This window comes from Bombina bombina, chromosome 6 (genome assembly GCF_027579735.1).
Source record: "Bombina bombina isolate aBomBom1 chromosome 6, aBomBom1.pri, whole genome shotgun sequence".
NCBI lineage: Eukaryota > Metazoa > Chordata > Amphibia > Anura > Bombinatoridae > Bombina > Bombina bombina.
Window position 1 is genome coordinate 894274910 of NC_069504.1, and position 25314 is coordinate 894300223.

At 39.7% G+C, this 25314-nt stretch overlaps 1 protein-coding gene across 2 annotated transcripts in view; it reads left to right on the forward strand.

Moving 5' to 3' along the window:
• LOC128663897 (tubby-related protein 3) overlaps positions 1 to 21307 on the forward strand; it is a 49397-nt gene extending 28090 nt beyond the window's left edge. For both annotated transcript variants that reach the window (XM_053718466.1, XM_053718465.1), the window contains exons 5-11: positions 7824 to 7927; positions 8056 to 8253; positions 8365 to 8477; positions 8584 to 8689; positions 9327 to 9425; positions 18749 to 18920; positions 19469 to 21307. In XM_053718466.1, coding sequence (XP_053574441.1) covers positions 7824 to 7927; positions 8056 to 8253; positions 8365 to 8477; positions 8584 to 8689; positions 9327 to 9425; positions 18749 to 18920; positions 19469 to 19602 — 926 coding nt within the window. In that variant the 3' untranslated portion in view covers positions 19603 to 21307. The remainder of the gene's footprint in view (positions 1 to 7823; positions 7928 to 8055; positions 8254 to 8364; positions 8478 to 8583; positions 8690 to 9326; positions 9426 to 18748; positions 18921 to 19468) is intronic.
• The last annotated feature ends 4007 nt before the right edge of the window (positions 21308 to 25314 follow it).

The following is a 25314-nucleotide window of genomic DNA, read 5'->3' on the forward strand; positions in this document are numbered from 1 at the left end:
AATGCATGTTAATTGCAAAAGCTACTTTCTTTCCTTTCTCACTTGTACAAAAAAAAAAAAAAGAGGGTGTAGTGGTTACATAGTGACACTGATGTGGTGACCATTTTCAGCCTGCACTGGTGCATCTATCTCTTGTAAAGCACCAATTTGCAGCTTTTAGGTCTTTATCTCCAACACAACAATTGGTCACTATTCTCAGAAGAAACCAATCTTTCTTCTGTTAAGTGTGATCAGTCCACGGGTCATCATTACTTCTGGGATATTACTCCTCCCCAACAGGAAGTGCAAGAGGATTCACCCAGCAGAGCTGCATATAGCTCCTCCCCTCTACGTCACTCCCAGTCATTCTCTTGCACCCAACGACTAGATAGGATGTGTGAGAGGACTATGGTGATTTTATTTAGTTTTATTTCTTCAATCAAAAGTTTGTTATTTTTAATAGCACCGGAGTGTGTTATTCCTTCTCTGGTAGAATTTGAAGAAGAATCTACCAGAGTTTTTTCTATGATTTTAGCCGGAGTAGTTAAGATCATATTGCTGTTTCTCGGCCATCTGAGGAGAGGTAAACTTCAGATCAGGGGACAGCGGGCAGATTAATCTGCAAAGAGGTATGTAGCAGCTTTTATTTTCTGACAATGGAATTGATGAGAAAATCCTGCCATACCAATATAATATCATGTATGTATATTTTACATTTGAGTATTCTGGGGAATGGTACTTCACTGGAATTACACTGTGTATATAAGACTTTAGCCTATTTGCAAGCAACAGGCTTTTTAATAACTCTTAATTTATGTTAAACGTTTTTGCTGGAATGTAAAATCGTTTTCATTTTCTGAGGTACTGGGTGAATAAAATGTTTGGGCACTATTTTTCCACTTGGCAGTTGCTTGATCTAATTCTGACAGTTTACTGATCTCTCTCACTGTTGTGTGTGAGGGGGAGGGGCCTTTTTTTGGCGCTTTTGCTACGCATCAAAAATTTCAGTCAGAAGCTCATTGTTTTTTCCTGCATGTTCCGGTTCATCTTACAGAACTCAGGGGTCTTCAAAGCTTGTTTGAGGGAAGTAATCTTCACAACAGAGCTGTGAGATTGTAGTTGACTGTGATAAAAAAACGTTTATTCTTTAACTTTTTTATGCCATCAGGGTTAGTTATTCTTTGCTAATGGGAACAAGCCTTTGCTAAAATTGTGTTTTGTTTTTACAAAGTTTGATGCTGTAACCTTGTCAGTTTATTGATTTCAACTGTCATATATCTTTCTGTGCTTCTTAGGCACAGTACGTTTTTCATTGTATTTTACTTGAATAATATTTCCAAGTTGCAAGTTTAGTTGCTAGTGTGTTAAACATGTCTGATTCAGAGGATGAGACCTGTACTATTTGTGCTAACGCCAAAGTGGAGCCCAATAGAAATTTATGTACTAACTGTATTGATGCTACTTTAAATAAAAGTCAATCTGTACAAATTGAACAAATTTCACCAAACAACGAGGGGAGAGTTATGCCGTCTAACTCGCCTCACGTGACAGTACCTGCATCTCCCGCTCGGGAGGTGCGCGATATTGTGGCGCCCAGTACATCTGGGCGGCCATTACAAATAACATTACAAGATATGGCTACTGTTATGACTGAGGTTTTGGCTAAATTACCAGAGCTAAGAGGCAAGCGTGATCACTCTGGGGTGAGAACAGAGTGCGCTGATAATGCTAGGGCCATGTCAGATACTGCGTCACAACTTGCAGAACATGAGGACGGAGAGCTTCATTCTGCGGCTGACGGTTCTGATCCAAACAGATTGGATTCAGATATTTCAAATTTTAAATTTAAGCTTGAAAACCTCCGAGTATTACTAGGGGAGGTGTTAGCGGCTCTGAATGATTGTAACACAGTTGCAATACCAGAGAAAATGTGTAGGTTGGATAAATATTTTGCTGTACCAACAAGTACTGACGTTTTTCCTATACCTAAGAGACTAACTGAAATTATTACTAAGGAGTGGGATAGACCCGGTGTGCCGTTCTCACCCCCTCCGATATTTAGAAAGATGTTTCCAATAGACACCACCACACGGGACTTATGGCAAACGGTCCCTAAGGTGGAGGGAGCAGTTTCTACTTTAGCTAAGCGTACCACTATCCCGGTGGAGGATAGCTGTGCCTTTTCAGATCCAATGGATAAAAAGTTAGAGGGTTACCTTAAGAAAATGTTTGTTCAACAAGGTTTTATATTGCAACCCCTTGCATGCATTGCGCCGGTCACGGCTGCAGCGGCATTCTGGATTGAGTCTCTGGAAGACAACCTTAGTTCAGCTACTCTGGACGACATTACGGACAGGCTTAGAATCCTTAAGCTAGCTAATTCATTCATTTCGGAAGCCGTAGTACATTTAACTAAACTTACGGCTAAGAATTCCGGATTCGCCATTCAGGCGCGCAGAGCACTGTGGCTAAAATCCTGGTCAGCTGATGTAACTTCTAAGTCCAAATTACTTAACATACCTTTCAAAGGGCAGACCTTATTTGGGCCCGGTTTGAAAGAAATTATCGCTGACATTACAGGAGGTAAGGGCCACGCCCTGCCTCAAGACAGAGCCAAACCTAAGGCTAGACAGTCTAATTTTCGTTCCTTTCGGAATTTCAAAGCAGGAGCAGCATCAACTTCCACTGCTCCAAAACAAGAAGGATCTGTTGCTCGCTACAGACAAAGCTGGAGACCTAACCAGTCTTGGAACAAGGGCAAGCAGGCCAGGAAACCTGCTGCTGCCCCTAAAACAGCATGAATTGAGGGCCCCCGATCCGGGATCGGATCTAGTGGGGGGCAGACTTTCTCTCTTCGCCCAGGCTTGGGCAAGAGATGTCCAGGACCCCTGGGCGCTAGAGATAATATCTCAGGGATACCTTCTGGACTTCAAATACTCTCCTCCAAGAGAGAGATTTCATCTGTCAAGGTTGTCAACAAACCAAACAAAGAAAGAGGCGTTTCTACGCTGCGTACAAGAACTTTTGTTAATGGGAGTAATCCATCCAGTTCCACGGTCGGAACAGGGACAAGGGTTTTACTCAAATCTGTTTGTGGTTCCCAAAAAAGAGGGAACTTTCAGACCAATCCTGGATTTAAAGATCCTAAACAAATTCCTAAGAGTTCCATCGTTCAAAATGGAGACTATTCGGACAATTTTACCCATGATCCAAAAGGGTCAGTACATGACCACAGTGGATTTAAAGGATGCTTACCTTCACATACCGATTCACAAAGATCATTACCGGTATCTAAGGTTTGCCTTCCTAGACAGGCATTACCAGTTTGTAGCTCTTCCATTCGGATTGGCTACAGCTCCAAGAATCTTCACAAAGGTTCTGGGTGCTCTTCTGGCGGTACTAAGACCGCGGGGAATCTCGGTAGCTCCGTACCTAGACGACATTCTGATACAAGCTTCAAGCTTTCAAACTGCCAAGTCTCATACAGAGTTAGTACTGGCTTTTCTAAGGTCACATGGATGGAAGGTGAACGAAAAGAAAAGTTCACTCGTTCCACTCACAAGAGTTCCCTTCCTGGGGACTCTTATAGATTCTGTAGAAATGAAGATTTACCTGACAGAGGACAGGTTAACAAGACTTCAAAGTGCTTGCCGCACCCTTCATTCCATTCAACACCCGTCAGTGGCTCAATGCATGGAGGTAATCGGCTTAATGGTAGCGGCAATGGACATAGTTCCCTTTGCTCGCTTACACCTCAGACCACTGCAACTGTGCATGCTAAGTCAGTGGAATGGGGATTACTCAGATTTGTCCCCTTCTCTGAATCTGGATCAAGAGACCAGAAATTCTCTTCTATGGTGGCTTTCTCGGCCACATCTGTCCAGGGGGATGCCATTCAGCAGACCAGACTGGACAATTGTAACAACAGACGCCAGCCTTCTAGGTTGGGGTGCCGTCTGGAATTCTCTGAAAGCTCAGGGACAATGGAGTCAGGAGGAGAGTCTCCTGCCAATAAACATTCTGGAATTGAGAGCAGTTCTCAATGCCCTCCTGGCTTGGCCCCAGTTGACAACTCGGGGGTTCATCAGGTTTCAGTCGGACAACATCACGACGGTAGCTTACATCAACCATCAGGGAGGGACAAGAAGCTCCCTAGCAATGATGGAAGTATCAAAGATAATTCGCTGGGCAGAGTCTCACTCTTGCCACCTGTCAGCAATCCACATTCCGGGAGTGGAGAACTGGGAGGCGGATTTCTTAAGTCGTCAGACTTTTCATCCGGGGGAGTGGGAGCTTCATCCGGAGGTCTTTGCCCAAATACTTCGACATTGGGGCAAACCAGAGATAGATCTCATGGCGTCTTGACAGAACGCCAAGCTTCCTCGTTACGGGTCCAGATCCAGGGATCCAGGAGCAGTCCTGATAGATGCCCTGACAGCACCTTGGGACTTCAGGATGGCTTACGTGTTTCCACCCTTCCCGATGCTTCCTCGATTGATTGCCAGAATCAAACAGGAGAGTGCATCAGTGATTCTAATAGCACCTGCATGGCCACGCAGGACTTGGTATGCAGACCTGGTGGACATGTCATCCTGTCCACCTTGGTCTCTACCTCTGAAACAGGATCTCCTGATACAGGGTCCTTTCAAACATCAAAATCTAACTTCTCTGAAGCTGACTGCTTGGAAATTGAACGCTTGATTTTATCAAGACGTGGGTTTTCTGAGTCAGTTATTGATACCTTAATACAGGCTAGGAAGCCTGTTACCAGAAGGATTTACCATAAGATATGGCGTAAATACCTATATTGGTGTGAATCCAAAGGTTACTCTTGGAGTAAGATTAGGATTCCTAGGATATTGTCTTTTCTACAAGAAGGTTTAGAAAAGGGTTTATCTGCTAGTTCATTAAAGGGACAGATCTCAGCTCTGTCCATTCTGTTACACAAACGTCTGTCAGAAATTCCAGACGTTCAGGCTTTTTGTCAGGCTTTGGCCAGGATTAAGCCTGTGTTTAAAACTGTTGCTCCGCCATGGAGCTTAAACCTTGTTCTTAACGTTTTACAGGGCGTTCCGTTTGAACCCCTTCATTCCATTGATATAAAGTTGTTATCTTGGAAAGTTCTATTTTTAATGGCTATTTCCTCGGCTCGAAGAGTTTCTGAGTTATCAGCCTTACATTGTGATTCTCCTTATTTGATTTTTCATTCGGATAAGGTAGTTCTGCGTACTAAACCTGGGTTCTTACCTAAGGTAGTCACTAACAGGAATATCAATCAAGAAACTGTTGTTCCTTCTTTGTGTCCAAATCCTTCTTCGAAGAAGGAACGTCTACTGCACAATCTGGACGTAGTTCGTGCCCTAAAATTTTACTTACAGGCAACTAAGGAATTTCGACAAACGTCTTCTCTGTTTGTCGTTTACTCTGGTCAGAGGAGAGGTCAAAAGGCTTCTGCTACCTCTCTTTCCTTTTGGCTTCGTAGCATAATACGTTTAGCTTATGAGACTGCTGGACAGCAGCCTCCTGAAAGAATTACAGCTCATTCTACTAGAGCTGTGGCTTCCACTTGGGCCTTCAAGAATGAGGCCTCTGTTGAACAGATTTGCAAGGCTGCAACTTGGTCTTCGCTTCATACTTTTTCCAAATTTTACAAATTTGACACTTTTGCTTCCTCGGAGACTATTTTTGGGAGAAAGGTTCTTCAGGCAGTGGTTCCTTCTGTATAAAGAGCCTGCCTATCCCTCCCGTCATCCGTGTACTTTTGCTTTGGTATTGGTATCCCAGAAGTAATGATGACCCGTGGACTGATCACACTTAACAGAAGAAAACATAATTTATGCTTACCTGATAAATTCCTTTCTTCTGTAGTGTGATCAGTCCACGGCCCGCCCTGTTTTTTTAAGGCAGGTAAATATTTTTTAAATTATACTCCAGTCACCACTACACCCTTGGCTTCTCCTTTCTCGTTGGTCCTTGGTCGAATGACTGGGAGTGACGTAGAGGGGAGGAGCTATATGCAGCTCTGCTGGGTGAATCCTCTTGCACTTCCTGTTGGGGAGGAGTAATATCCCAGAAGTAATGATGACCCGTGGACTGATCACACTACAGAAGAAAGGAATTTATCAGGTAAGCATAAATTATGTTTTTGGGATGGATGGGAAGCCGTCTGGGCGGATTTCTGAGGTTAGCGGATGTGACAACTCACAGGCTTTCCTGATTTAGCCACAGCATTATCGTCAGTAGTTTGTTGTTCATGATGGGGCACTGGCTTTCTTTGTTGCTTTTTATTTTCCCACCAATTCCCTCGATTACCAAAATTGTGCACTATATAAATGTCACCTATGTATGATCTTCACACAGTCAGTTTTGGACTCGAAGGACTTGTTTTCAATATGTTTTGCAAGTTCTTTCATCCGTTGCCTCTGCATCCACGAATGTTAAATACATCTTGCTTTTGTGTTATAATTATGATTTGTCCCATGCTGCCTAGACGACTAAAAGCAACATCTGTAACCTAGGTTTTCAAATTGAGGCAAAAGTGCCTTAACTGTTTGATTTGCAGCATTTTTTCCAGTTACAGAATTTTCTTTTTTTGCTTCCTAGGGAAAGTGGGACAAAGAACAAAAGAAAGAGGCGTTTAATGGCCTTTTAAGATCCTTTGCTGTACTTCAAGTGACTTACCAGTTTTAGTTCAGAGAGCTGAAATGCTGAATCCCTAATACTGGCATGCACAGTATTCTACTCCTTGTTTATTAACGCCCTGAAGGGTGCACACAAGCCGTCACCTGTCAATGCACCCTTGTCTATTACTAGTACTGTTGTCATATTGTGGGCAGCTTGTCTTGAGTCAAGGCTTGAGCAGTTGTGTAAAAGTATCTGCATGACCGCTTTACATACTTTTACAATTGTATTTCTTTAATATATTTGCCTCTGTAAAGGTAGCCTTTGGGAGAAAAATTAAAGGGACATTGTACACTAGATTTTTCTTTGCATACATGTTTTGTAGATGATCCATTTATAAAGCCTATCTGGGAGTGTTTTTGTAACAATGTATAGTTTTGCTTATTTTTAAATAACTTTGTGCTGATTTTCAGACTCCTAACCAAGCCCTAAAGTTTAGATGTATACTGATGTCTACAGATTCCTGTGGCTCCTGTTTGTCTAATGGGTCTTTTCATATGCAGGGGAGGGGTGGAGTGTCTGCTCTTCCTGATTTCCCCTCCCCTTTCACTGGGTGTCCCAGCCTAACCTCATCAACAGTGCTAAACTGGGAGCTTCTACAGAAGTTTTTTTAAAATGTTTTATACTGAATTTGTAGATCAGTATCTGTGCATATTCTTATTTATAGTAGTGTCTATTACATGCAGTTATATGAAAATTGGTGTATACTGTCCCTTTTAATTCTGTTTTCTGAAAATATCTTGTTCTTGTCATTGCTGTTTCTGCAAGCAGCTTTGGTCCTATGTGGTGCCAGCCCTCCTGTATGTTAATTCTCACTGATTGGTATGAACCGAATTGTCTACAATTATCTGTTTCATGTGTTATTGCTTAATGTGAAAGTAAATGGGGGTTTAGTTTTTATCATTAATTCAGTTTCCAAAACTAAAGAAAAGAAAGTAAGATGTGGGTTTTTATGTTGAACAGTTGTAGTCACTGTACTATTGCATATTTTTTTTACACAGAAAAACACAAAAATATGAAGTATTTAGTATAAAGCATTTATGGGTGCCTTTCTGCACCATAAAAACGTTCCTGTTGATACAGAAACCATGGGCAATATGTATACGGCAGTTTTATTCACACCTAACAGAATTATCTGAGTTGTTTTCTTGTGCTTCTTACAGGTATTTTAGACAGCATGAATTTTGATGAAAATGACTCAGAGGGGAGTGAGGAAACAGCTAGAAATACACCACTAAGCTCAGCTTCCAGCAAAAAATCTCTTACGGTTTGTGCTCATACTAGCAGTTCTGCATGCCAAAACGTCTTGCTCTTGAAAAAAATGAATCATTTGATAGCCGTGAATTCCTTTTGTATTTCTCTGGTCTGTATGTCACTGTCCTGCCATGTTTCCAGGAATCTGGATTTGCAGAGACATTGCCCGTTAGTCCCTCTGGAGACATAGAGGAAATTGATGACCTAAAAGAATTTGTTTTGCGACCTGCACCTCGTGGAATCACTTATAGATGTCGTATCAGTCGAGATAAAAAGGGAATGGATCGTGGACTGTACCCTACATATTATATGCACCTGGAAAAAGATGATAACCGTAAGGTCAGTTATAAGAACATTTTAAGTTGTATTTAATGTAGAATTATGGCAGAGGGTACTTCTAGAAAGGAATATGCATGTGTTTTCTTGACAAGCTCTTTTATTTTTATTCAGACCTTTCTTCTTGCTGGGCGAAAGAGGAAGAAAAGTAAAACCGCCAATTACCTGATTTCTGTCGACCCAACAGATCTATCTCGAGAGGGAGACAACTTTATTGGCAAACTTCGGTATGAGATAGAGATAATTGGACAGTTTCAATGCTTTTCTATCATTTATTCTCATTCTTACATTAATCTTATTTTCCACTGCTTATACCTATCGTGTTTCCTTTAGATCCAACCTGATGGGGACCAAATTTACAGTGTTTGACAGTGGTGACAACCCAATGAAAGCACAAGAGAATGGAGATTCTCGTCAAGAACTGGCAGCGATTTGTTATGTAAGAACCAAATATCCTCTCAGCATATTTTCCTTCGTTTGCGTTTTCCATCATTATGGTGTATCCCCATCTATCTTATTCCATTAAATGCAATATACGTATTTGTCTTGTTTGTCTTTCACTTAAAGGGACAGTCAACCATAGAATTGTTATTGTTTTAAAAGATAGATAATCCCTTTATTACTCATTCCCCAGTTTTGCATAACCAACACAGTTATATTAATACACTTTTTACCTCTGTGATTACCTTGTATCTAGGAACCTTCTTCCAGCCCCCTGATCACATGACTGTGACTGTTTATTATCTATTGTCTTAAATTTAGCATTGCTTTGTGCTAGATCTTAAATAACTCCCTGTGCCTGTACACAGTGTTATCTATATAGCCCACGTGTAATTTCTGTCTCTTTGTGTTGAAAAGAGATTTAAAAAGCATGTGATAAGAGGCAGCCCTCAAAGGCCTAGAAATTGGCATATGAGCCTACCTATGTTTAGTTTAAACTATGAATACCAAGAGAAAAAGGCAAATTTGATGATAAAAGTAAATTGGAAAATCGATTAAAATTAAAAGTCCTATCTGAATAATGAAAGTTTAATTTATACTTGACTGTCCCTTTAACTGTGTTCTTTGCTTACTAGGAGACCAACGTCCTTGGTTTTAAAGGTCCTCGCAAGATGACCGTTTTGCTTCCAGGGATGAATGTTAATCATGAGCGGATTCCTTTTCATCCACAAGACGTGAGTGAAAAAATGTTGTTTTCCCTGTAGTTGTAAAAAGCCAATATTCCCTTATTCAGTTGGCATTAACTTTAACTTTCCTCTTGCATGATTTTGCTTATCATTGGAATGGTTATGTGTATGCCTTTTTTTAAACCTATGTAACTTAATTTGCATAGTTGTCTTACTACATATAATAAAAACATGTTATACTACATTTTAAAAGTGTTTAATTAAAAAGTGTCATATTGCCCCCTTTTCCTGTAAGTTAACATTTGAAAATTGCATGCTATTTTTTCCATACTTATATGGTAATGTATTGCAATACTACAGAAAAGTCTTGTAGTAACACCTAATTGATATGATATGGTATTTTGGAGTATTCTCCAAGTTACATCAGTATTGCAAATGTTAATAATATTTAAAGTGTTTATGTAAATTTACATTTAGATTAACTTCATTGTACAATCAGTTTAAGCAATAAATAGAAAAGCAGGTCAAAAGAAAATGCCTTCCTCAAAAAATAAATAGATATGAAAATAAATCTTTTAAATCAACGCCTTTTGAATATGTTGAAGATATATCAGCCTTTGTGAAAGAAGGAAGAAAATAATTTGATTCATATGATTTACTAAGGTGCAGATTGTTCTATTGTATTAAAATGCACTATCCTGGCAACCTGGAGACATTTGAGTTTTTTTCTCATTTAACCCCTTAATGACCACAGCACTTTTCCATTTTCTGTCAGTTTGGGACCAAGGCTATTTTTACATTTTTGCTGTGTTTGTGTTTAGCTGTAATTTTCCTCTTACTCATTTACTGTACCCACCCATGCTAAATAGTTTCCAAATTTTGTCCTGAGTTTAGAAATACCCAATGTTTACATGTTCTTTGCTTTTTTTGCAAGTTATAGGGCAATAAATACAAGTAGCACTTTGCTATTTCCAAACCACTTTTTTTCAAAATTAGCGCTAGTTACTTTGGGACACTGATATCTTTCAGGAATCCCTGAATATCCCTTGACATGTATATATTTTCTCCTACATTGGTGTGTCCGGTCCACGGCTTCATCCTTACTTGTGGGATATTCTCTTCCCCTACAGGAAATGGCAAAGAGAGCACACAGCAAGAGCTGTCCATATAGTCCCCCCTCTGGCTCCGCCCTTCAGTCATTCTCTTTGCCTGCTCTGAACAAGTAGCATCTCCACGGGGATGGTAAAGAGTATGTGGTGATAGTTGTAGTTTTATTTCTTCTATCAAGAGTTTGTTATTTTAAAATAGTGCCGGTTTGTACTATTTACTCTACAACAGAAAGTGATGGAGTTCTGTTAAAAGAGGAGTATGATTTTAGCAACAGTAACTAAAATCCATTGCTGTTCCCACGCAGGACTGTTGAAACCAGAGAACTTCAGTTGGGGGGAACAGTTTGCAGACTTTTCTGCTCCAGGTATGACTAGTCTATTTTCTAACAAGACATAGTAATGCTAGAAGACTGGCATTTTCCCTTATGGGATCGGTAAGCCATTTTCTTAGACTCATAACAGAATGAAGGCTTATAAATGGGCTCTATACTGGTTGACACTATTGTGGGCTAAATCAATTGATTTATATATTATTTATATGACTTTTGGAGTGTTTTGTGACTTTGAAACACCTTTGGGAACGTTTTTATTACGCCTGGCAGTTGTTTAGGCACCTAATCTAGTCAGGAAGGCCCCTTCACTCTGGTATGCAGAGGGAGGAGGCCTCATTTTCGCGCCTCAGTTGCGCAGTTACTTTTGGAAGCAGTGCATGCAGCTTCATGTGAGAGGGTCCTGTGGCCATAAAAACGATTTCAAGAAGGCTTATTTCTGTGGTGAATAACCACCAAGGAAGGTAAAAGCCGCAGCAAAGGCTGTGGCAGGGACTGTAGTGGGTTTAAACTGGTAAATTGAACAATTAGCTCCGGTTTGCTCATTTAAGGGGTTAGAGACTTGAAATTTGGTGTGCAATACTTTCAAAGCATTAAGACACTAGGGTGCAAATTTTGTAAAGATTGGATATTTCCTTCATACTTTTTCAAACATTCAGAAATAAAGTGTGCTCTTTTTATTATTTAAAGAGACAGTAACGGTTCTGTTTAAAAACGTTTTTATTGCATTAATAGCCTGCCAAAGTCTGTCTAACATGTCTATACCTTCAGATAGCATATGTTCTGTGTGTATGGAGGCCAAGGTGGTTCCCCCTTTAAATGTATGTTCAAATTGTGCCATGGCGTCCAAACAAAGTAAGGACAGTACTGTCACATTTAATAAGGTTGCCCAAGATGATTCTTCAAATGAAGGTAGTGGGGATAGTTCATCATCCTCTCCTTCTGTGTCAACACCAGTTGTGCCCGCGCAGGCGACACCTAGTACATCTAGCGCGCCAATGCTTGTTACTATGCAACAATTAACTGCAGTAATGGATAATTCTATAACAAATCTTTTATCCAAACTGCCAGCATTTCCCAGAAAGCGTGATTGCTCAGTTTTAAATACAGAGGATGAGCAAGTGGGCGCTGACGATAATTTATCTGTTATACCCTCACACCACTCTGAATTGGCAGTGAGGGAGGGTCTGTCTGAGGGAGAAATTTCTGATTCAGGAAAAGTTTCTCAGCAGGCAGAACCTGATATCATGGCATTTAAATTTAAGTTAGAACATCTCCGTGCCCTGCTTAAGGAGGTGCTAACTACTCTTGATGATTGTGACTCTTTGGTGATTCCAGAGAAATTGTGCAAAATGGACAAATTCCTAGAGGTCCCTGTGCACGCTGATGCCTTTCCGATACCCAAGAGGGTGGCGGACATAGTGACTAAGGAGTGGGAGAAGCCAGGTATACCTTTTATCCCACCTCCTATATTTAAGAAAATGTTCCCCATTGTCGACCCCAGAAGGGACGCATGGCAAACAGTCCCTAAGGTTGAGGGGGCAGTTTCTACGTTGGCCAAGCGCACAACTATTCCCATTGAGGACAGTTGTGCTTTCAAAGATCCTATGGATAAAAAATTGGAAGGATTGCTTAAAAAGATATTTGTTCAGCAAGGTTTCCTTCTCCAACCAATTTCGTGCATTATTCCTGTCACCACGGCGGCGTCTTTTTGGTTCGAGGAACTAGAAAATTCGCTCCATAAAGAGACTCCATATGAGGAAGTCATGGACAGAATTCACGCACTAAAGTTGGCTAATTCCTTTATTTTAGATGCGGCTTTTCAATTGGCTAAATTAGCGGCGAAAAATTCAGGTTTTGCTATAGTGGCGCGCAGAGCGCTTTGGCTAAAATCTTGGTCGGCGGATGTGTCGTCCAAGACAAAACTGCTTAATATTCCTTTCAAGGGTAAGACCCTTTTTGGGCCAGAATTGAAGGAGATTATTTCTGACATCACTGGGGGAAAGGGCCATGCCCTCCCACAGGATAGGCCTTTCGAGGCTAAGAACAAATCTAATTTTCGTTCCTTTCGCAATTTCAGGAACGGACCGTCTCCTAACTCTGCAGCCTCTAGACAAGAGGGTAATGCTTCCCAGCCTAAACCAGCATGGAAACCAATGCAAGGCTGGAACAAGGGTAAACAGACCAAGAAGCCTGCTGCTGCTACCAAGACAGCATGAAGGGGTAGCCCCCGATCCGGGACCAGATCTAGTAGGGGGCAGACTTTCTCTCTTTGCTCAGGCTTGGGCAAGAGATGTTCCGGATCCCTGGGCACTAGAAATAGTCTCTCAGGGGTATCTTCTAGAGTTCAAGGAACTTCCTCCAAGGGGAAGGTTCCACATGTCTCGCTTATCTTCAGACCAGATAAAGAGACAGGCATTCTTACATTGCGTAGGAGACCTATTAAAAATGGGAGTGATACACCCAGTTCCAACAGCGGAACAAGGTCTGGGGTTTTACTCAAACCTGTTCGTAGTTCCCAAAAAAGAGGGAACTTTCAGGCCAATTCTGGATTTAAAAATTCTAAACAAATTCCTCAGAGTTCCATCATTCAAAATGGAAACCATTCGAACGATTTTACCAACAATCCAGGAGGGTCAATACATGACTACCGTGGACTTAAAGGATGCGTACCTACATATTCCTATCCACAAAGATCATCATCAGTTCCTAAGGTTCGCCTATCTGGACAAACATTACCAGTTCGTGGCTCTTCCGTTCGGTTTAGCCACTGCTCCCAGAATTTTCACAAAGGTGCTAGGGTCCCTACTAGCGGTTCTAGGACCGAGGGGCATTGCGGTGGCACCTTACTTAGACGACATCCTAATCCAAGCGTCGTCCCTTTCCAGATCAAGGGCTCATACAGACATTGTATTAGCCTTTCTCAGGTCTCACGGGTGGAAGGTGAACGTAGAAAAGAGTTCCCTGTCCCCCTCTACAAGGGTTCCCTTTCTGGGAACAATAATAGATTCTGTAGAAATGAAGATTTTTCTGACAGAGGTCAGAAAGTTAAAACTTCTAAACGCTTGTCAAGTTCTTCAATCTATTCCTCAGCCTTCCATAGCTCAGTGCATGGAGGTAATAGGACTAATGGTTGCAGCAATGGACGTGGTTTCTTTTGCTCGAATTCATCTAAGACCATTGCAACTGTGCATGCTCAATCAGTGGAATGGGGATTATGCAGATTTGTCTCCCCAGATTCAAGTAGACCAGGTAACCAGAGACTCACTCCGCTGGTGGTTGACTCAGGATCACCTGTCTCAGGGAATGAGTTTCCGCAGACCAGAGTGGGTCATCGTCACGACCGACGCCAGTCTCTTAGGCTGGGGCGCGGTCTGGGACTCCCTGAAAGCTCAGGGTCTGTGGTCTCGGGAAGAGTCCCTTCTCCCGATAAACATTTTGGAACTGAGAGCGATATTCAATGCGCTCCTGGCCTGGCCTCACCTAGCGAAGGCCAGATTCATAAGATTTCAGTCGGACAACATGACGACTGTAGCGCACATCAATCATCAGGGGGGAACAAAGAGTTCCTTGGCGATGACAGAGGTATCCAAGATCATCAAATGGGCGGAGGATCACTCCTGCTACCTATCTGCAATCCACATCCCAGGGGTAGACAACTGGGAGGCGGATTATTTGAGTCGTCAGACTTTCCATCCGGGGGAGTGGGAACTCCACCCGGTGGTCTTTGCCCAATTAACTCAACTATGGGGCACTCCAGATATGGATCTGATGGCGTCTCGTCAGAACTACAAGGTTCCTCGATACGGGTCCAGATCCAGGGATCCCAAGGCGATACTAGTGGATGCATTGGTGGCGCCTTGGTCGTTCAATCTAGCTTATGTGTTTCCACCGTTCCCTCTCCTTCCCAGGCTTGTAGCCAGGATCAAACAGGAGAAGGCTTCGGTGATTCTGATGGCTCCTGCGTGGCCACGCAGGACTTGGTATGCAGACCTGGTGAATATGTCATCGGCTCCACCATGGAAGCTACCTTTGAGACAGGATCTTCTAGTACAAGGTCCATTCGAACATTCAAATCTAGTCTCTCTGCAACTGACTGCTTGGAAATTGAACGCTTGATTCTATCTAAGCGTGGGTTTTCAGATTCGGTTATAGATACTCTGATTCAGGCCAGGAAGCCTGTGACTAGGAAAATTTACCATAAGATATGGAAAAAATATATCTGTTGGTGCGACTCCAAGGGATACTCTTGGAGTAAAATTAAAATTCCGAGGATACTTTCCTTTCTCCAAGAGGGTTTGGATAAAGGTTTGTCAGCTAGTTCTCTTAAAGGACAGATATCTGCTCTGTCTGTTTTGTTGCACAAACGTCTGGCAGCCGTGCCAGATGTACAGGCTTTAGTCAGAATCAAGCCTGTCTACAGACCTTTGACTCCTCCATGGAGTCTAAATTTAGTTCTTTCAGTTCTTCAGGGGGTTCCGTTTGAACCTTTGCATTCCATAGATATTAAGTTACTATCTTGGAAAGTTCTGTTTTTAGTTGCTATTTCTTCTGCTAGAAGAGTTTCTGAATTATCTGCTTTGCAGTGTACTTCTCCCTATCTGGTATTTCATGCAGATAAGGTAGTTTTACGTACCAAACCTGGTTTTCTTCCAAAAGTAGTTTCCAACAGGAATATTAACCAGGAAATAGTTGTTCCTTCCCTATGTCCGAATCCAGTTTCAAAGAAGGAACGTTTGTTACACAACCTAGATGTGGTTCGTGCTTTAAAATTCTATTTAGAAGCAACAAAGGATTTCATTCTGGTAAGAGGAGAGGGCAGAAAGCTACTGCTACCTCTCTTTCTTTTTGGCTGAAAAGCATCATCCGATTGGCTTATGAGACTGCCGGACGGCAGCCTCCTGAACGAATTACAGCTCACTCTACTAGAGCTGTGGCTTCCACATGGGCCTTCAAGAACGAGGCTTCTGTTTATCAGATCTGTAAGGCAGCGACTTGGTCTTCTCTGCATACTTTTGCCAAATTTTACAAATTCGATACTTATGCTTCTTCGGAGGCTGTTTTTGGGAGAAAGGTTTTGCAAGCCGTGGTGCCTTCCGTTTAGGTAACCTGACTTGCTCCCTCCCTTCATCAGTGTCCTAAAGCTTTGGTATTGGTTCCCACAAGTAAGGATGAAGCCGTGGACCGGACACACCAATGTAGGAGAAAACAGAATTTATGTTTACCTGATAAATTTCTTTCTCCTACGGTGTGTCCGGTCCACGGCCCGCCTGGCTTTTAGTCAGGTTTGAATTTTTTTTATTCCATACACTACAGTCACCACGGCACCCTATAGTTTCTCCTTTTTCTCCTAACCGTCGGTCGAATGACTGGGGGGCGGAGCCAGAGGGGGGACTATATGGACAGCTCTTGCTGTGTGCTCTCTTTGCCATTTCCTGTAGGGGAAGAGAATATCCCACAAGTAAGGATGACGCCGTGGACCGGACACACCGTAGGAGAAAGAAATTTATCAGGTAAACATAAATTCTGTTGTTTTTTTTTAGAAGACATCCCAAAGTATTGATCTAGGCCCATTTTGGTATATTTCATGCCACCATTTCACCGCCAAATGCGATCAAATAAAAAAATTGTTCACTTTTTCACACATTTTTTCACAAACTTTAGGTTTCTCACTGAAATTATTTACAAACAGCTTGTACAATTATGGCACAAATGGTTGTAAATGCTTCTCTGGGATCCCCTTTCTTCAGAAATAGCAGACTTATATGGCTTTGGCGTTGCTTTTTGGTAATTAGAAGGCTTCTAATTGCCGCTGTGCACCACACATGTATTATGTCCAGCAGTGCAGGGGTTAATTAGGGAGCTTGTAGGGTTAATTTTAGCTGTAGTGTAGAAGCCAACCCAAAGTATTGATCTAGGCACATTTTGGTATATTTCATGCCACCATTTCACCGCCAAATGCGATCAAATAAAAAAAATTGTTCACTTTTTCACAAAGTTTAGGTTTCTCACTGAAATTATTTACAAACAGCTTGTGCGATTATGGCACAAATGGTTGTAAATGCTTCTCTGGGATCCCCTTTGTTGAGAAATAGCAGACATATGGCTTTGGCGTTGCTTTTTGGTAATTAGAAGCCCGCTAAATGCCGCTGCGCATCACACGTGTATTATGGCTAGCAGTGAAGGGGTTAATTAGGTAGCATGTAGGGAGCTTGCAGGGTTAATTTTAGCTTTAGTGTAGAGATCAGCCTCCCACCTGACACATTACACCCCCTGATCCCTCCCAAACAGCTCTCTTCCCTCCCCCACCCCACAATTGTCCCTGCCATGTTAAGTACTGGCAGAAAGTCTGACAGTACTAAAATAAAAGCTATCTCTGATATTTATTTATTTTTTAAAAATAGGCATATTTACATATGCTGACTGTAGGATCCCCCCCAAACAGCTCTCTAACCCTCCCTCTCTAACTTATTGGTAGCCGTGGTCTTGGGTACTGGCAGCTGTCTTCCAGTACCCAGTTTACAGTAAAAAAAATATATATTTTTTTTTATATTTTTCTGTAGTGTAGCTTGCCCCTACCCCCTCCCAGATCCTTTAGATCTTTTTATTTTATTTTTTAGCCCCCTCTCTGCCACTTTCTTTCAATATTGTTCTATAGTGTAGCGGTTTTCACCCGCTCCCTACCCGTGCACGCACCCACCCGCCTCCCAGACTGGCTCCCACCCACCCACGGTACCGGCCATCGATGTCCGGTGCAGAGAGGGCCACAGAGTGGCTCTCTCTGCATCAGATGGCCAAGGGGGGTTATTGCAGGATGCCTCGATATTGAGGCATCACTGCAATAACCGGAAAGCGGCTGGAAGCGATCAGGATCGCTTCCACCGCTTTCCAAGACCAAGGACGTACGCCATATGTCCTCGTCGTTAACTGTATTTTTTTTGAGGGCGTACGTCCTTGGTCCTTAAGGGGTTAAACTAAATTTGTGTGAAATGTTGTATATCAGTACAAAATGCAGGCTTATATTACATTATATATAATAATGCTCACATGCCATTGAATGACTTGTACAACTTTAAAGGGTCACTCAAATATACATATAACATATCAAACATTTATTCTTTTTCTTTTTTTTTTTTTTTTTGAGTTGATAAATCAACAGATCAGTTTGTCTTCTGTTTGAATATTGTGATCATTAAAGGTGTAGAAAAGTCAGAAATTGCCCAAGCACCAAAGGTGTAGCAAAACTTGTTTGCAGGTGTGCCAACTATTGGACCTGCACCAAGGTCCCAAGAAGACAGTCCAAAAATAATAGTATAGCTGCACCACCAATTGTACTAAAACATCATGTTTTTATTTAGCCACTTTAAAACAGACAACGTTTCGGACCCATGTCCTTATTCTTGTCTACATGACAGACATGAATAAGGACATGGGTCCGAAACGTTGTCAGTTTTAAAGTGGCTAAATAAAAACATGATGTTTTAGTACAATTGGTGGTGCAGCTATACTATTATTTGTGATCATTAAAGGGATATACCCAAAAATGTTCTTTCGTGATTCAGCATTCCATTTTAAAAAAAAGTTTCCAATTCAATTCTATTATCAAACTTGCTTTGTTCCCATGATATTCTGTGTTGAAAAGATACCTAGGTATGGAATCGGTGCACTACATGGCAGGAATTAGTGCTGCCATCTAGTGCTCTTGCAAATGGATAACATTCTTGCAAAACTGTTGCCATATAATGCTCCATAAATGGACAAACCATTTATGGAGTAACCAACACAGATGCAAATTAATAATAGGTGAAGAAGTTGGGGCTATTAAAATAATTATTTGCAAAAGCTTTAGTTTGACACTTCATAGTGCAAACTTGTATTTCTGTATTTATCCTGGTTTGAGTTTGTCTGTGATGCAGTTTTCTTTGTTAACCAGGATTCAGAAAGTCTGTTAGGGAAATGGCAAAGCAATTGTCAGGAGAACATTATTGAGATCCACAATAAAGCACCAGTGTGGAATGATGACACTCAGTCATACGTCCTAAACTTTCACGGCCGTGTTACGCAGGCTTCAGTTAAAAATTTCCAGCTCGTTCATGACAATGACCGTGAGTATCACTGCAGTTTCCTTTTTTTTTTTTTTTTTTTTCTGCATTGATGTTCCTCAACTTTTTGTCATTCCTGTGTTTTTGTTTTTGTTTGTTTTTATTCTCTATTCGTAAAGTGATGTTAAATCCTAGTGTGTTTGAAGCGCTAGGATTTACCAGTGCTACGAATAAAGGGGACTTTCGGTTATGAAGTATAAAAAAAAACTTCATGCTGAACGTTCCTTTATTTGCAGCGAGTATATGCCAAGCTGAACACCTCTGGCTGGTAAAAAACGGGCCAATCAGCATTATGCCGGATAGCTATAACGATATTGCCTTAGAGGTGAAAACGTCACCTCATTGAGGAGATAGTGTTTTGCCTGAGGCGTTCAGCTCAGCATAAACTTGCTGAAAATAAAGCAACTTTAAGCATGAAGTTTTTTTTATACTTCATGACTGAAAGTCTGCTTTATTTGTAGCACTGGTAAATCCTAGCGTTTCAGAAACACTAGGATTTACAATCACTTTAACTTTTTTCTTAGTATTTAAACACTCTCTTTTCTTTATAGCGGATTACATTATCATGCAGTTTGGCCGAGTAGCTGAGGACCTCTTCACTTTGGATTACAGTTACCCAATGAGTGCACTGCAGGCATTCTCTGTGGCTTTATCCAGCTTTGACAGCAAGCTTGCGTGTGAGTGAAACAAACTACCAGCAAGCAAATAATATAGATATATAACGTGTAAATAGAAAACGTTCATCTGCTGCTTTTAAAACCATTCCAACACATAAAACCACTTATAGGTAGACATAAACATCCGTTTGCCTTTTCGAATGCAGTAAATCCAAACAGATAATACAACTCAAATAACGTTTCATTAAATAAAAAGGCTATATTTCACATTAATATATCAGGTGTAACCATTCCTTGGTCATACAGACCTTTTTAAAAAAATACAAATAAATAAAAAAAAACTAAGCTCTGGCACGTATTTAGTCACACACAATGTATTCTTCAAATTGTATGTACCTTTGCACAAAATTAACAAATCATATTGGATCCAAATGGTTTATTTCATTTAAAAAAAAGAGAAAAAAAAACGCTAACTTTTATATTTTGTAGTAATCTGCCACATATGTGTTTTCTTGGCATTAAAAATAAATACATAAAAGATGTTTATGGGCCCCTATGAGCCCCGCTAACAAGATCTGCTCCAAATGGATCTCAGAAGCTCAAAAGCTAGGATATTCCTACAGATAGGTAAAAATATGCTTAATGTACTATTCAAATATGAATTTAACTAATCATTTGACTTTGTGAAATAGCCTACAGGATTGCTATCTCATATCATCTAAATTTTATATATAAAAAAAAAGAACCCAAAGACATGCACAGAGTAAAAACATAACAGCACGTATATTTGTTATTCAATAGTATTAAACTGCAAAAGTACAACATCTGTAAAATATAAATGAAAAAGAAGTAGCACTAATTACAGCTCCGGCCATGTTTATTTTGCTTTTTGTAATATGGGCTCGTTTAGTAGTTAGTGCAGAGAGATGCGCTACTGCATTCAGCATTTCAGCTTTTTACCTCTATGCCTGTGACCCAGCGCTGTCAGGTTTTTTTTCTGACAGATTTCAAATAGTTCAATTTGCCTTCCCTTGTATCATGTGTCATTAGCCAATAACAAAATGCATATATGTATACACTGAATTCTTGCACATGCTCCGTAGGAGTTGGTGCCCCAAAATGTGTGCATATAAAAAGATTGTGCATATTATGGTAATGGAAGTGAATTAGAAACTTTGTTGTTTTGTTTTTTTATTCCGTGCTCTATTTGAATTGTGAAAGTTTTTAATTTTGATTTTAGTGTTCCTTTAATTCCAACCTTGCGCTTAACTGTATAAAAAAAAATACCTCATAAAGTTCATTTTTAATAAATTGACAGAAAAATGCACTAAAATTGAAGTCATCTTTATCAATTCAATAACCATTGTGCCTTTTTCCTTTATATTTTTAAAAGATTTTAATATATATGAATCCCCAAATCCAAACAGCTAAAGTATAACCCAAATATATATTTATATATACACTACAAACCTAATGGAAAGGATAATCTATAAATCTGTATGATAATACAAATAATCGATCATAATCTCCAAATGTGGTTTTAAACAAAATAATCTAAACCCCTTTGAGTAAGGCAAGTTATCAATTGTTTTAGAGAAAAATCTTACTCTTCACAAAGGAGCAGTATACACTTCCCATAGGGTGCACACGGCCATTTTCAGAATAAATGAGCTCTCATTGCAAGATTTAAAAAAAAAAATGCTATCTCATGATTATCTCATATTGTATATTTTCACTGTTGTTTCAATAAATGTGATACAAAAAATAATCAAATGTGTGCCAAAATATTTGTTTGAGAAGGTAACAAATTTGTTCTGCAATGTATGTGTTTTTTTTTTGGTTTTCTTCTAATGTCTATGTTTAGCCTGCCAGTTATTCTTATTGGTTGATTTTCACAGAAAAATATTTGGGCAGCCTAAAGAAAGAAACAAGAATAAGTAGTAATTTAAGAATGTCAGATCTTATGCGTTCTTAAAGGGACACTAAACTGAAGTCTGTTTGCTGCAATGCCTATTTTAATTGCTGTGTATGCATTTTGTATTTGTAGGATCATAACTGTATTCACAGTATGTGTGTTTATTTCTTCCCATGCAATTTATTGAGCACTCATCCGCACCAGCCACTTAAGGCAGTTTTTCTTTGTAGTAGTAGTATAGCCAATCAAATGCTGTAAACTGTGTTTTAATTTTTCTTTTAATCGCAAAGTTATCCTGCAAGTAGACAGCATAATTGAACTAATGCCATATTTTAAAGGGCCTTTATAGTAGAAAAATTACCTGCTCTGATCCATTAGAGCATGTCATTTTAAAACTAGCGACCCTATAATGCTAAAAGGGGTTTAACACATAATTAAAGTACTGCCAATGAACCACAGAGCACTGTTGGTCCTGAGCAAAAGCTGCTTCATTACAAGGCTGCTAATTTTAAAATGATATTCTCTAACGTATTGAGCATGTATTTTTTTTTTTACTATAATTACCATTTAGTTATTAGGGCTTATATAAAAAAAGACTGAGTTTAAAACCATAAAAGGTATATTTCCTTTTTTTTTTTTATAAGTTTATTTATAACCAGCAATACACATCATCAAGAAAAAAGAAAAGTAAATCACATTATAGTTAGTGCGCCACGCAGGGCCACATACAATATAACATAAAATGGTGATAGTAAAGGAGAGCATAGCATCAGCGGGTATAATTATAACATTGTAGACTTTATACAACCTTAAAGTTTAGCCCGGAGTGGTTCTCTTGATTCTGTGAATATATTGCTGGGAATTTTCTCTAATCTTTTCCCTTTTTTTCTTTCCAATCTTATCCCCCTTGCCCTCTTCCCTTCCCTTTTTTACCTCAGACTTTACATAACCTAATTTGAAAAACAAACATAGGATCGGGACATACTTAAATGTACCTATTCAAGGACCAGTAAACGAGAGAAAAAAAAAAAAAAAAAAAAAAAAAAAAAAAAACAACCCCCCGGCCTCTACCCTCTCTCACCCCTCTCTCCCGTAGCCCCTCAGTACATGTCTATGCTCTGAATCTGTAGTACCTTCTTTAATACCAACAGCTTGGAAAAAGACCTCTTAATATAAGGCCCTCAAAATAATCCGATTTATGGAACTTTTTAGTCAACATGTATTGTATAGAAATGGGGAATGTTTGAATAATCCTCAGCCAGTTATTAAAAAAGCTTTGGATTTGTCTATTCTGTGCATTAATTATATTGTGTTGTTCGAAAATAATTTGTAATTTAAGTGCTTCAATGAATGCTCGAAATGAGGGGGCCTTTTTACTCTTCCAGTTTCTCAAAATTAGGTTGCGTACCAATAAAATTATCGTATTAATGATACCCCGATTTCGATCCTCTGTATGAAGCAAGAAAATTTTAACTGGGGTGAAAAAAGGAAAATTCAATACATATTTATTTAACCAATAATTAATTTTCTGCCAGAATTGACATATTTTAGGGCAGGACCAAAAGCAGTGCAGTAAGTCAGCCCCCGGCCCGGAGCATTTATAACAACAACCTGAATGGCCTATGTTCCATTTAGCCAGCCTCTTTGGTGAAATATAAGTGTTATTGAGGAGCTTTAAGTGCGATTCTTTCCATGTGGAACGTATAGGAGCCGTGGTTATCCACAAAAAACCTTTCTTGATATTATCGTAATTACTTACTTCAAGATATTTTGACCAATGTGCTGCTAGTTGTTCTATATTTAATTGGCCTTGCTTGGCCAGAAGTATCTTATATAATAAGGAGATTGACCGCTTCCCCTGCTTATATATATTTATAAAGTCCCCAATTTTGTCAAAATTCTCTGACCAAGTACCAGACTTTAATTTTTTATTAATAAAGTGCCGGACTTGCAAGTATGCATAGAAGTCTTTATTAGATATGTTATATCTAGCAACTATCTCATCAAATGTTCTTATATGGGAACTTTCATCGAGTAGTTGTATTAAATTAGTTATACCTTTCTCTGCCCAGCGTTTATAGATCACATATTGTCGGCCAGGTATAAAATCAGGATTCCCCCTGATGGGCAGAAAAGAGGAGATTCGGAAGTTAATCTGGAAATGCACACATAGTTGTTGCCAGGCCTTGATCACATTATAAATGCTGTATGTTTTCTTAATATTATCCGCTAATTGTAAGTATGGATAATGTAATAATGCTTTAAGGGAAAACGGTTGTATAAGGTTCTCTTCTATTTTTAAATTTGTCAGGTAATTAGTTGATAACAACCAATCTACTCCATATCTGGCGAGGATCGCAAGATTGTAAGCCTTTATATCAGGAAATGCTAGACCCCCAGAATCTTTCAGGACTGAAAGTTTAGTTATTGAAAGCATGTGTCTTGAAGTATTCCAGAAAAATCTAGCACAAGCCTGATAAAAAGATCTAACGTCCCGATCTTTAACATATAGTGGGAGATTATTCATTATATAAATTATTTGAGGGAAAGCAATGGTTTTAATCATCATTATTTTAGCAGTGAGGGAAATCGGAAAGAAAGACCATTGACGCAACTTCGCAATTATCTTAGAGAAACACGGTGTATAGTTCAATTTGTACCACATATTCGGGTCTCTGTGTAGAATGATTCCTAAGTATCTAAAGCTCTCTACTTCCTTCAATTCATGCAGCTTCAGACTATCTTTATTTTTATAGATCCATAAAATCTCAGTTTTTGAGGTATTAATCTTATACCCTGAAATAGCCCCGAATAAGTGTAGTGACTTCAAAGCTATAGGTATATTTACACTGGTGTTTTCAAAGTATAGTAGTAAGTCATCGGCATATAATGATAACACACATTTTTGATTCCCAAATTCTATTCCTTTCAATTCTTGTCTCAGATAAATTGCTAAAGGCTCCACGGCTATATTGAAAAGGAGAGGGGAGAGGGGGCATCCCTGCCGCGTCCCTCTCTCTAACCTAAAAAAGGTAGATTGGCTGTTATTAATCATGATTGCTGATATCGGGTAGTTATATAGCAGACGGATAAAATTCATCAGCTTGCCACTGAAGCCGAAGTTAGTCAAGGCATTAAATAGATGTTCCCATATTATAGAGTCAAAGGCCTTCTCGGCGTCAACCATCATCATCGCAAGGTCAAATTTAGGTATAATTTTATCCCGCAAGCGCCTATTCCAAAAATATTCCAGGATCATATAGGTTTTCCTAATATTCTTTGTGGAAGATCTGTTTATCATAAAACCTGCTTGATCTGGATGTATAATTTCTTGTAAAGATGTTTTTAAACGATTAGCAATTATAGAGGTAAGCAATTTATAATCTATATTTAGCAAAGAAATTGGTCTATATGACCCTGGGTCTAATGGGTTCTTATCTTTTTTGAGGATAAGCGTGATGATTGACGCCGAGAAGAACCGTGACATTGTTCTTCCGTCCATATAATATTCATTAAACAGACATGTTAACATAGGTCCAATTTCTGATTTGAGTATTCGGTAGAATTCCGCGGGTAATTGGTCTGGACCGGGGGCTTTCCCTAGTTTAGCTTCCTCTATGGCTTTTAAAACTTCATCCATGGAGATAGGCTCATTAATTAAGGCGACCTGTTCTATCGTAACCCTAGGACAGGAAATATTCTCCCAAAAAAGTGTATTACTATGAGGATCTATCACTTTAGCAGTATATATATTTTTAAAATAATCTAGAAAATTTTTTTGAATATCACTAGGTTGTGTATAGCATTGATCTCCCGTACCAATTTTTTCAATTATATTATTCTTTTTCCTTGCCCTGTCTAACCT